Source organism: Morus notabilis, unplaced genomic scaffold (assembly GCF_000414095.1).
Source record: "Morus notabilis unplaced genomic scaffold, ASM41409v2 Scaffold1445, whole genome shotgun sequence".
Classification (NCBI taxonomy): Eukaryota; Viridiplantae; Streptophyta; class Magnoliopsida; order Rosales; family Moraceae; genus Morus; species Morus notabilis.
In genome coordinates, this window is record NW_010362731.1 from 52230 (window position 1) to 65222 (window position 12993).

At 32.9% G+C, this 12993-nt stretch overlaps 2 protein-coding genes across 2 annotated transcripts; both read right to left on the reverse strand.

Moving 5' to 3' along the window:
* Positions 1 to 1818: 1818 nt before the first annotated feature.
* On the reverse strand, positions 1819 to 3816 carry LOC112092432 (probable purine permease 10). Its single transcript, XM_024168581.1, has 2 exons — positions 3789 to 3816; positions 1819 to 2966 (listed from the first exon to the last, which is right to left on the reverse strand). Exons 1-2 carry the CDS (start codon positions 3790 to 3792, stop codon positions 1819 to 1821), a joined length of 1152 nt encoding a protein of 383 aa, XP_024024349.1. The 5' UTR covers positions 3793 to 3816.
* Positions 3817 to 4490: 674 nt separating this feature from the next.
* LOC21393919 (protein REDUCED WALL ACETYLATION 1) lies at positions 4491 to 10665 on the reverse strand. The gene is made up of 17 exons (XM_024168571.1): positions 10327 to 10665; positions 10177 to 10219; positions 8832 to 8923; positions 8361 to 8498; positions 8210 to 8266; positions 8057 to 8129; positions 7544 to 7702; positions 6911 to 7060; positions 6531 to 6786; positions 6128 to 6243; positions 5965 to 6051; positions 5742 to 5830; positions 5573 to 5635; positions 5370 to 5426; positions 5103 to 5199; positions 4847 to 5008; positions 4491 to 4732 (listed from the first exon to the last, which is right to left on the reverse strand). The coding sequence occupies exons 2-16, from the start codon at positions 10207 to 10209 to the stop codon at positions 4853 to 4855; spliced, it is 1623 nt and encodes a 540-aa protein (XP_024024339.1). The 5' UTR covers positions 10210 to 10219; positions 10327 to 10665; the 3' UTR covers positions 4491 to 4732; positions 4847 to 4852.
* Between the last annotated feature and the right edge of the window lie 2328 nt (positions 10666 to 12993).

A 12993-nucleotide genomic window follows, 5' to 3' on the forward strand; every position in this document is an offset into this window, starting at 1 on the left:
TACACAATTTGTTTTTTTTTTTTTTTTTTTTTTTTTTTGAAATATGTTGATGAATCAAATTAAGAAAAAAGAAGAACCCCTCAAATAAAGTAAATATTTTGCATGCCTACTTTCGTCTTAGTTCCAAACGTTTGTACGCCATGGGAACTTCTTTTTTATTCCATGTCACTATCTTGGTCTAATTGGTTCCCCCGTTTCCCCCTCTTATTCTTACTTCTGAGCAATTACAAGCAGTGAAAATGGTGAATTTTGGAGCCCTACGAGTGTATTTTGAGGAAAGGGTAATTATTGACCACTAGTTATTATATTTTCTTATAGAATATGACAACTAAGCAATTCTGTTAAAAAGATAGACGGAGTTAAGACATAGGAGTGAAAATGGATACGTTCTATAGATCAGGAGACACAACATATAATTTTAAAGTTTGGGAGCATAATAACATAAGTGACATAATTTAAGGGAATTTGTAAAATTTATCATTAAATTAAATTTTGCATTGAATTGAAGATGCTTTTCGAATTAATCACACAAGAAATGTTATTGTAATTCTTATTTTATAACTTGTGATAGTCAGGTCAATTAATTTTTCTGGAGAAAAAAATAATGAAAAAAAATTAAAAACGAAAGAAAATTAGATAACAGTAATATAAATGTGTATATATATATATATGGTCAATTAATTTTTCTGGAGAAAAAAATAATGAAAAAAAATTAAAAACGAAAGAAAATTAGATAACAGTAATATAAATGTGTATATATATATATATACACACACATACATATACTAAACATTGGAAAACTACTATTATATTACATTAATAGGAAATAAGCATACGAGTATAAAGCCTCGTTCATTTCAGTTGTTTGAGTTGAGAACTTGAGTTAAAAAGTGAATTTACTTATCTGAGAGCAAATACTGTAGTAGAAAAAGTTAAATTTAAATTTTTGTGAGAAAAAACACTGTAATAAAAATTTGAGTTGTGATTCGAACTAGTGAAACGAGCAAAGCCTAAATTAGTTACAATTCTTATGATATTAAATGGATACGTCATATTTTATGCTATTTTTTAAAAGCTTAATCTAAATTAGTTATTTTAGTATATGAAATTTTAATAATATATGTAAATATATTACTAATGACCCTTGAGGACATGTAATTATCTTATTTTGGCCCTTAATATTCACTAATTTTAGAGATTTAACTACCCTTTTTTTTCCCCAAAAAATCCAACTTCGATCTTATGATTATCAACTGTCGATTAGCACAAATATGACACATAAGGGCTTTAAGAAGAATAAAATGGTAAAACAGAAGAAGCATATTTGAAAAAATATATGTATTTTTAAAATAAAAAAGAACCAGATCTAGACTGGGTGGCTCAAACAAGTTTTTATGTCACACATGGCTTTCAAATTCAGAGAACTTTCTTTCAAATATTCTTTTTGCAATTTTTCTTAAAACACTCACATGTTATCCTCGTATTATATTTCATCACAAAATAGAGTTCACTAATGAAATGTTACAACTATTTATTTTAAAAAGTCAGGATAGCTAAACACTAAAAGTGAATATCATAGTCAAAATGATACAAATGCATATAGTCATGGTTTATTAGTGATTACAACCTACATATTTTTTTGCCTTTAACGTATTGAATGGTAGAAATGACTTCTTTTTTTTTTTTTTTAATCTCAAAGAAGGTTCTAAAGAGTAAAGATAATTGAAGGACATATTACTATGAATTACGTGGTACCTATTTGATATTATCAAAATAGTAAATTACCAAATTATTAGTTATATAAAACAAAAGAAAGTCTCAAAGTTTAACTACAGAATTTTCTGCCTCTAAGGAAGCTGTTTCTCGAGTATCGTTAATTCTTTTGTTCTCCTTCTTGGAATTTCTGCTATCAATATAGTGCTGATAAACATATGACATGAGTCCCCAGGTAGCCAAAACCATGGCAATCACTTTAATTCCATCTATTTTGTCATGGAAGAAGATCACAGCCAAAACAGGAACAACAGGCAAACTCAAAACACTGATGACATTGGAGAAGAGTGAGGACACCTCAAGAATGAGCCCCACAGCTCCAATATTGCAAAGTTGCCATGAAATAGCTGTCCATGTTAAGGTCATGACATATGAAAACTTCCCTAGTCGAAAACCCGTCATTTCTTTCCTCAAAACCTTCCAATCTCCACTTGTGAATAGCCCCACAAGAGCACAAAATGTCGCCACCATTGACTGATACAAGGTCATGTCCATGATTGCTGAAAAAGCTTCCTTCTTCACAATTTTCTCCATTGCAAACTGTGTCAAGGAGAGCACCAAGCCATACCCGGCCGAGGCACAAATGGTGCAAATGAACCCGACTACGTATTTCCTTCCGGGTACTTGTTCAGATGGGTCTGCAAAATCTGCTTGGAAAAGTAGAAGTATAGAGGATATTGTGAGAAGCGCTAGGGAATTGACAATGTAAGGAGTGAATTTCTGTGAGTTGAGAAAGAATGAGAACAAGGCACTGAATGACAACTGGGATGCACAAATGAGGGAGTAAGTGGAAACAGGAAGGTGGTACAGCCCAATGGAGTGAAAAAGGCATACTGCTCCATTTAGGAGGCCAAGAGAGATGTAAACTGATAAGATGGTTAAGGCGGATCTTGTCGGTTTCGAGCGGATAATGCTGTTTGTGAAAGGTCTCTTCGGTGTTGGGGCAGTGCAATAGTAGGGAAGGAGCATTGGGAAGCCTGCAATTTGTACTAGTGTTGCCATCCACTTGCTGTTTCCGCCTTTGTCGTAGTACAATCTTCCTAGTAGGGTCGCTACTGACTCGCCGCAGTAGACAAAGATTGCGTAGATAGACACCCGGAGCCACCACTTATGGTCCCTGGCTTGGCCATGGATTGGTGATTGGTTGGAGACATTTGTATCTGCAGGTGTTTTAGCTGCATTAGCTTCCTGAACTGAAAATAACATCGATATATATCAGCACTAGTTGGTTAAAAAGGAAAGAAGCTTCTTCAGTGCTGGCAGATTGTAGGACTTTGTCCTGCAGAGAAAATAAAACTCACATCCTGCAGAACAATGCTATTAGACCTCAGTGGCGTACCATTATTAGACTTTTATCATTTTTCCATTGAAAATCTTAAGCACTATAAGATTTGTGTCATTACTTTTTTCTCTTTAGATGTTAACTCAAAAGGGGAACATAATTCTAAAATAATGGCATAAAACTAAAGAGATGAATAAAGGAGGGCACATTCCCTGTTTTCCTTTCCTTTCGTTTAGAGAAAATTATAGAATTTACCCTTAAGAGTGCATGAGTTAGATTTTTACCCCTTATTCTTGATTAATACCCTTTTGCAAGTATTATTCTGTAATGTCCTGAGATCTTTCAGCCCAAATGCTGCATTTTCCACTTGTGAAGAATTAAGAACAGTGCCTAGGCATTCTAATGTTAATTCTTAAACTGGCCCTTGTATAATTACATTGGTGGTCTTTCTTGTTGTGGTGGTATTTTACCAGATACCCCAGCTATAGTCAAAATCACAAACCGGTGTTATAGTGTACACAAAACAAAGTAAATTCTCTTCTCTTGGTTGAAACTCAGGGTACCTATGGTAACCCTGAAGACTACCTTACTTCTTACCTAGTATATGTAAATGAATTAAAATTCTTTCCTTGGGATATGTATTAACCATGAAAACTATATAGCTAATATGTGAAGGCACAAAAGAAGAAGAAAATGCAGGAGATGAAAGTTGATCTTGCATGAACATACTTACCCATGATATCGAGTTTTAATGGCGGAGCTTCTCCCATGTCAAAGTTGAAGGAATTCCAAAAGATGATCAGGAGAAAGAGGAGACTCAATTTTATTAGGACTTGTTTTTCATTTATTTGCATGCAACTCGCATGAACATGTTGTGCATCACCTAACACGCAATGAAAAGAAAGCTACTTGTATGAGATTGCAATCTTTTAGCCAACGGTATTTGTGCAGTCTTATTATGATATCGACAATCCCTATACATCAAATTTTGTATTAACAGGTAAAAATATAATCATAATATACCCATGAAAAAGATGTCCGAATATTTATCAGCAAACTTCTTGGTTTTGTGCTAAAACAGATGCATCTCTCGTATGTACATTATAAGTGTCTTTGGATGTGCAAGCAAAGAGAGGAAACGTGACCATTTGAAGATTTGTGTTAAGATACAATAACATTTTATAATCAAATTTTCAAATTGAATATACAAGGTTTCTTTATGTATAATCAAATTACAAGAGTCACGAGAATCGAATTTGATAGCGCCCGACAAAATCTAAGTCACAAGAACCTACATTTTCTTTAATGATTGAACCAAAAACGCTAAATAAAGAGTGTTTGAAAGGGAAAAAACAAAAGGCCCAAAAGAGGAAAAGAATAATAAAAGGGATATATAGCAATGCGTGATATTAAAAAAAAAAAAAAAAAAAAAAAAAAAAAAATTTCCTTCCCATGTCGTTCCAGTTCCCCGAAACTTTCCAGGGAGAATCCGCCATCCATCCTTCGCTTTCGCCCAGAAATGGAATGTATTTATCCTTAAAAACTGATGGAACCACTAGCTTCGCGAGGGAGAAATGCACGCAACATGTTCTAATCAACCTTACTTTATTCCGTATATATTTGCACATCCAACAGAAAAACCAGATTAATTCGCCTTGGGCTCTGGATTTTTCACACCTGCAATGGTGAAATTCGTTATTATTCAAATCAGAAGCAAAGAAATGACATCAAAATGAGTTTTGAGAAATCTAAAAAGGAACCATAATAAGACTCGGAACCACTCGCACTTACTTACAGTCAATGAGGGATCAAAAGAAGAATGAATGAGAAGCAATACAACACGATAGCAATTGCGCCTCCAGCAAGGAAATTATGAAACAGCTTTTGATTGTCTTTTGTGGGTACGAAGACTGTTTTTAGTGTATTGGTCAACTCAAACAGCCGGTGCGAAACCTACAAATACAAATCAGCAAAGCGATATAGTACAGAAAAATTAGATGAGTAAAGACAAAAGGCTCTTCTTGTATAAGGGCTATAATCTGCTTACCAAAATATAAATGGCAGTTGTGAGCATGAAGTTGAGCAATGCATATTCTGGGATAAGTGAAAGAAGCCACTTAGGCTGTCCATTAGGCACGTTTGATCTGAAGTGTGAATAAAGTAGTTAGAACAAAATTGTGAAAATTGGCACCACCATTAGTTTAGTTTTAGCAAGTTAAACTTGTGGGGTGGGTTGGAGGGTGCTTATTCTGTCGTGTCAGACTTGAATGAACACAGGAACACAATAAATGAAACAAAATATAACCGCACATACCTCAACCAGATGTGGAACTGAGAAATATAGGTCTCCAGAGTAATCTTGCCAAGCCACCTAGTAATACAAAGTACAAAAAACACAAAATTGTCAAAAATATATACAGAAACACAAGGTAAAAGCAGAATTGATGAATGAATAGGCCAGGTAAAGGGTGGCTTTCAAGGGTTCAACGATATAATATACAGGTATGAATTACATACGCGAAGAGAGTAAGAGAGACACTCCGAAACTGCTGAGTGAAGTTCCGCAAGCATATATAAACTCTGAAAGGAATCAGAAAGACATGCAAAATAAGTCAATGGAAAAGACCAAAAGAAAAGGTCGCCACATGAAATTCCCTACAAAGAGTTGCTCATATTTAACACTCACGTTATAGGAATCCATGATGTGTAGGGATGGAACTTGTTATATGTAACCTTGTCCAGCTTGTAAATGTACTCGAACCATAAACAACCAACCTGACCAAAAGCCAGAAAGCATAAGATCAGATCACTGAATAAAACGAGATGAAAAACACTTATAAAAATTCATCTCATCTCATCACCATCATATAAGCTGAAAATAGTAATAAAAAAAATTAACCACCACTCACAAATAGGGAAACTGCAACAATGCCCCCTTTGATTGCGACTCTTTTCTTGGTTTCGGATTCCTCTAATTTTTCCATCCACTTCTCAACCTGAGATAATACTGTTCTATAGGTAAAAGAATCCAAGAAACAAAACTACAAGATGCACGAGAGTTCAATAATTTACATTAGGATGATAATAGGCATATATCATTCCAATGATCCATATATAGCGATCAAGTCCAGATCTGAAATGCCACTCATGCAGTCGTGGGAGATCCGGCTTTGCAGGATCAGTATACCCTGCCATACAAAAAATAAAGAAGCAAACTACATTTAGTAATATGCATAAGGTAGGAAAATGTTTTGAAATTGAAGCATCCTAAATAAATCTGAAAAAACTCAATTAGTTGAAACATTTTTACCAGAATTGTCGACTTAAAAGACCTCATGAATGCGCAATTGGACTAATGTGACAGTTTAATAAGTAGTTTCAGGGGCAAGATGATTGGTTTTAATATTAGAACAACAGAGAGGTAAACATTGAAATTCAATGAAATAAAGTGAATTTTAAAGCATGGATTACTGACCTAAAAAGAACGCAAATGGACTCCAGAGCATGTCAAAGACCCCAGGAACTTCCCAAATCAAGATAACCACAAGAAAGCATGCAGCAATCTTCACAAGCATCACTGATCTTATCTCGTTATACTTGTTAAAAATTCCAAGGGCTCCATACACCATTACAGTGAACAGCGTGTGCATTGGACAGATGTAGTATAACATATAATCATTATTGAGGACAATAGAGCAAAATGCCACAAAGAAGTTTAGTCGCCACATCATCTGAATGTACAGTACAATGAAAGATCTGAGATTACTTTATTTGTTCTTGTACTTTTTTGTTAAAAATCATTGAAGATAGAGAAGTTATACGACAAGTTATGCAGAAATAAAATAGTTAAATCACCTGTGCAAAGCGTGCTAGGCTAAAATCCTTTCTAATGTAGTAATAGGAAAAGTTTCCAAATCCAGTCATCCAAACATATGCAGCAATAAAGATACGAATTGCATTGTATATCTCAGTTGCAGCAAAGTAATGGTACATCAAAAATAGGACCTGTCGTGGAAAGAAATACCATGGTCACTACAATAAATAAAATTACATAAGAATGTAGTTAAAAATTGATAAGTCAGAAAATTTCTGCAAAATGGATTTGGGATATCCAACCAACTTACAGGAATTTCAACATCTACAACATAGGTTTAGCAGGTTTACTTCAGAAAACCAAAAACATTTTCTATAGAACTACTGACACTCTCCATAGCGTTATCAAGAAGTTTCGAAAATATTTGAGTCAGCTTCGATGTTTGATGGCATCAATATATGATTTTTCGTTTAAGTGGCCAGATGAAGTAAGGTAATGTCATAATAATAAGAATAACAAAATAACAAAGCATATAAAGGTAAACAGATCAACTAAGTTAATAAAGGTCCAAAACCCCCCTTTCAACCTCTCGCAAACAACAAAATAGTAGTATTCCAATCTTTCCTAAACAAATCTAAAGCACTAAATTTATTGGCTCTAGTTAAAGTACTTGCCTGCATCCACCCTTTCCACTCTTCAGTCTGATGACGATTAAGGTATAGTATGGATTTTCCAGAGAATGCTGATCTGTCAGTATGTTTCTTCAAAGAAGTCATAGCTGAAACTATGATAAGAAGAATGTAGAGGAAGAGAAAAAGGTCGCGGTTGTAGTGCTGTCAAAAGAAGAAAACAAGCAACAAAAAGTAGAATCAACAACAATACATATTTTTCAGCTTATCTTTGTTATGAATTGAATATATCCTCATTTAATAACGTTTGTCCTAGAAAATTGAATAACTTGAAAGAAACAGTTCTTTCAGGAAAAGTTTCTACATTTAGATGCTGATAATTTTATGGATATTCTCCATTTGTAGTAAACTATAATTATTCTGTCACACAAAAAATCCATAAAGAAGCTATAAACAAAGCCAATTCAAGAAAAAATGGACTGGATTAGAAAATGCATAGACGCATTTAAATACACACGTGAAGATATACATGTGAAAACCAAAAACATGAAAAGTTACCTTTGTAGAGTCTCCCAAGAAATTTGTCCGGTCACATATGTAGAAATAGAATAGAATTGCCCCAAGCTCAGACCTAAATGAAATAATACTCTTGTTAAGAAGGAATTACATGTACCAAATTTTGTATCATTAATTACATAATAAGTACATTACATTGCTCTAAGTGTCGCTCGATTTTCTAGTAAGAAAGAGTCCTCCAAAGTCAGAAACCTATAAATTCATTCACAGAAAAAGCTTAGAAAGAGTTCTAATAACACCACCCCAAAGAAATTCAATAAAGGCATAACATAGCAAGTAAACTAACCTAATTAAATTTGCTTTAATGGACGGACTATAAAACTTTAAAGATGCTGATCTTGTGAGACCTCCTTCTAACAAAACAGAACGATCATCTTCCTTGGTAGTCTCTCCACCCAATTCAACTAGGTTAATGTCTGAATGACTGCAATACAGGAAACTTAACTGTTCAGTATCAGGAATATATGCAGGAAACACTATGAAGATAAGCAAAAGATTCAAAATAAATAAATAAAATAAATAATAAAAGATTCAAAACAAGAAAATAGATGTCAGATAATGTCACCCCGAGACTAACAATAACCAAGTTCATCAAGTCTAAATCCCACCATCATTAAACAGAAAAAACTTACACTTTGTGGGGAGATAGAGATTTCTTGTACTCCACAAATAGATGTCAGATAATGTCACCCCGAGACTAACAATAACCAAGTTCATCAAGTCTAAAGCCCACCATCATTTAACAGAAAAAACTTACACTTTGTGGGGAGATAGAGATTTCTTGTACTCCAAGTACTCTGAATATATCCACGAGACAAATATTGGGATGATCCCCAGCAAAAATGACACCTAGGAACAATATTGTTAGCCCCATTAGCGAAATCTTTATTCAGAATATATCAGAATTTACAGAACCAGGTCGAATAAGGAAATAAAGGAATGACAAATTAAGGTAAAATTTGAATAAGCCTAATGGATTATGATGATGCAGTGCATAGTCAAGAAAGCCAGACCAAAAATTAGCTTCACAGAGCCATTCCAGAAACAGAGCACAAACGTTTCATTAAGCAAAAAAATAATACTGAATCTTCTACGGTTTCTAGTAATTGCTAGTGCCTGCAGTAGATAAGAGGAAAATGTGTCGCGGGGTGAATAGCATTTTCCCATCCCAAACAATTACCAAACTGATACCCATTTGATTTAAGGGGGGAAAGAAGAAAGGAAGAAGCAAAAACCATTCCAATTTGAGTTCACCATGAATAATAAAAAACATATCACCATAAATATGATAACAAACAGATCTAAGTAAAAATATAGTATTCACGTTTGCATTCCAGCATACTATTTTGATATCACTCATAACTACGTCAAAAGGAGAATAAAACGATTTAGAGCCAGTTTCTGAACAGTCATAGCAGTTGTAGGACTATCAAACTAGTACCATTATGACTCGATTCAAAGATTATAAGTAGCAGATTTGCCAGAATCTATACTTTTCGTCAAAATAATATAATATTTTTGGTATAGTGATCATTTAGCTTCTCTTCTCCAACCCAAAACTGAGTCTACCTATTTCACAACTCATAATTAAAAAGCCTTAAAGAACAATATAAAATAAAATAAAAGATGGGTTTTTTATTTTTATTTTTGTTCTCCTTCAAACTTGGTGTAAGTACCCAATTTATAAAGACGGAGAATTTCCGTCGTAGACAATACCTCTGAGACATTCCTATAGTACATTATATTCGATAGACCTATGAGGTCTTGTAGTAAACCAAATTTTGATATCGATACTAAATTAGGAAACCTATAAAACTCCACCCATGCCAATCCCTTTCGCAAGCTAATTCAAGTAAAATGCATTCCTTAAACAGCAACAACGGCTCTCCAATCAATTTCAGATCGAGAGCTCCACAAAAGGCAATTAAAATTCAATAACATTGCAATCTAGTACGGAGATCTTCAACGAAATCGCGCGAGTACAAATCGACGCACATCAAAAACTCTTCCACATTCAATTGATTACCAACAATCACATCCAAGAAAAAGAAAAAAAAAAAAAAAAAAAAAAAAAAAAAAAAAAAAAAAAGCAAAACGCGTACCTGTCCAGGCGTAACTGGCCCAGAATCCACCATTTTTCCGAAGCTGAAAAACCAGAACCGGAAAGAATTCAGCAACGAATTGAGCCGAACAAAAGAAATCCAAAAGATTTAAGCGTAATTGGAGATCGTAGATCGAGAAAAATGAAGTACCTTACGAAGAATTACAGAGCAAATCTATAGGACATTGAGCATAAATATGAGAGAAAGAAGAAAAGAGAGGGGAATTGAGAAACCCTAGCAGTAGATCGGATATGGAGAGAGAGAGAGAGATCAAGTAGTGGAAGAAGAAGAAGAAGAATGGTTATGGTGGTTCAGTATCAGGCTTTTGCTTAAAGAAAAGAGAAAATGTCGGAAGGTACGTCCTTCTCACTCTTGTTTCTCTCTCTAGAATTTTGCTCTGCAGCATCCAGCGGTTGAACTTGATTATGGTTGTTGTTGGTATCGTCTTTCGATTTGTGTTTTTATTAGTTTTTGCAAGTTTGGTTTTGGTTGTGGTTGGCCTTTTGTTTTCCTCTAACAAGAGGGGAAAAACAAAATGTTTCTAAAGATATTCTCATTAAAAAAAAAAAAAAGAAAAGGAGTTTCAAACATGATTACAACAAAATAAAAATAGGAATTTCTTTGGAACGCTAACTTATTTGCATGTTAAGTTTTTTTTTGTTAAATTTGTATAAAATCAGGTAAAATTAAAAAAAAATGTATATTTAATAATTAAAAAATTTTAACTTATTGATACACTAAGTGTAGTAGAAAATTTCTCAAATAAAAAAGTGTGCAATATTTATAGAATTTAATAAGATTTGATGGTTTAAAATAAAAGTTACAGTTGTGAGTAGAATTTTCCTATTTGATAAAACTCAACTCCTATTCTGTGAGACAGAAAAGTAAATATATGAATTAATAAATATGCAGGCAGAAAATAAATAAAAAAAATGGTGTTTGTATGTTTTTTTTTTTTTTGTTTTGAAAACATCTATTTATTTTGATGAAATTAAAATTAAGCTATTCATATGAAATAGATCCAATTAAAATCTCGCTATTCGTATAAAATAGATCCTAAGATTAAATAGAACGTAGATAATTAAATCAAAAAATTCTTTCTTGTCTATGGCATAAATAAAAGGATATAAATCAGTAGGGATGAATGTTAGAAGAATGATTGAGGCTTAATTAGCAACCATAAGAAAAAGAAGATTGAAAAAACATTGATAGCCTATACATTATGCTACCAAAATCAGACAATAATTGAATTGCTTATAACTTGTAATCCTAGCTTTTTGTTGTTGTGACACATTACTATTTTTGTACAAAGTCTATCGAGATTACGACTTGTGAGAATTGTTGGAGTAATTAGGAAGCACAAAGCAACATGGTCTATAAATTTCTCTCTCCATATAAATAATATAATAAAATAAATTTCTAAACGACATGTGGTCACAATTCTAGACGACATGAGTCAAATATTCATAACTAGACATTAGCATTTATTTATTTATTAGTTTTTGTCGCGTTCATTTAAAAATAACGGGTTTACAAATTTTTCTTTTAAAAAAAATTAGTTTTTGGCGCGGATAATTCACTTAAAATAACAGTTATACAAATTATTTAAAAAAAAAAAGACAAAGAAGATGATCTAAAAATCTCTTAAAAATAAATAAATAAACATAATAATTATTAATAATAATAATAATTAAAAAAAGGGGAAAATTCGAAGCCACAAACCTGAACTATTTAAAATAACGGTTATGTAAATTATTTATTTTTAAAGAAATAAAAGAAGAAAAAAGGCATAATAGAAACGTGTTAGAGTACAAGGACCAAAATTCTATTTGGTATGACCCTAAAAGCTCGCGGTGCGATATATGTGGTAGAGCTCTAATTATGAAATTTTTTTTGGAGTCTGTGGTGGTAGCGGAGGAATCAGGCAAACAGGGCTGATTATTCTTGCATATATATATATGCAAATTATTCACATAATTTTATTGTATTTTTGTTGAATTTAATTTGACGTGATTTTATTGTATTTGAGGGTATTTTTGTTGAATTTAATTTGATTATTCATAGTATTTTTTATCTAAGTATTATAAAAAATTTGGCATAAAACGATGTTAAAACAGACAAAATCACACTATAAATACATTTAAAATTAATAATTGAATATTATAAATAATAATAATTAAAAAAATAAACTTGGATTCATTTCACGCCGTTGGATCAAAACAGCCTACGAATGAGATTGGCGCATGGGCAACATGCATAGATATAGGCGCGTCGGGCAATGAGTCAAGTGTGAAATTCTTCTTTAGTCGAGTGTATGGATTTATTTATTATCTTTTTCTTTTTTTGAACAATTGAGTGTGGGGGATTTAAACTCTTCGCTTTATAGTGAAATCAAGTATAAAATTACTGTTAAGTTGTGCACATAACTACATTGCTATTAGCATTTAACAGTTCTCTATTAGGAATTTTTTTTATTATTTTGTGAATGTCAAATATGTCTCTAGGCTTAAATTAACATAGTCAAAACTACATTGTCAATCCCTCTGACGTCAAAACTACGGGCCTGTTTGTTTTTATTTTCATTTTCGTTTTTCGAAGCTAAAAAATGAAAACACACTCTAAAAACGTGTTTGGCACAAAACTTTTCAAAAAACAAAAACAAAAACGTTTTTGTCTTTTTGTGAAAAACTGAAAACGAAAAAAAAACCGTTTTCTCATTTTCATTTTCATTCTTCTGAAAACGGTTTTCATTTTTTTTTTCTTCTCTCTCTTCTCCACTGCCCACCACCCCCGATAGCAACCCCCTCCCCCCCTCCA

Bases quoted from the DNA above. Each gene is read 5' to 3' on its own strand.
- LOC21393919 (XM_024168571.1), bottom strand. From the start codon at position 10,209: ATGGTGGATTCTGGGCCAGTTACGCCTGGACAG. The intron at 5,831-5,964 runs GTGAGTGGTGGT...GCTTTTGGTCAG, and splicing joins TTGTTGCAGTTTCCCTATTT to GTTGGTTGTTTATGGTTCGA. The intron at 5,636-5,741 runs GTGAGTGTTAAA...GATTCCTTTCAG, and splicing joins ACATCATGGATTCCTATAAC to AGTTTATATATGCTTGCGGA.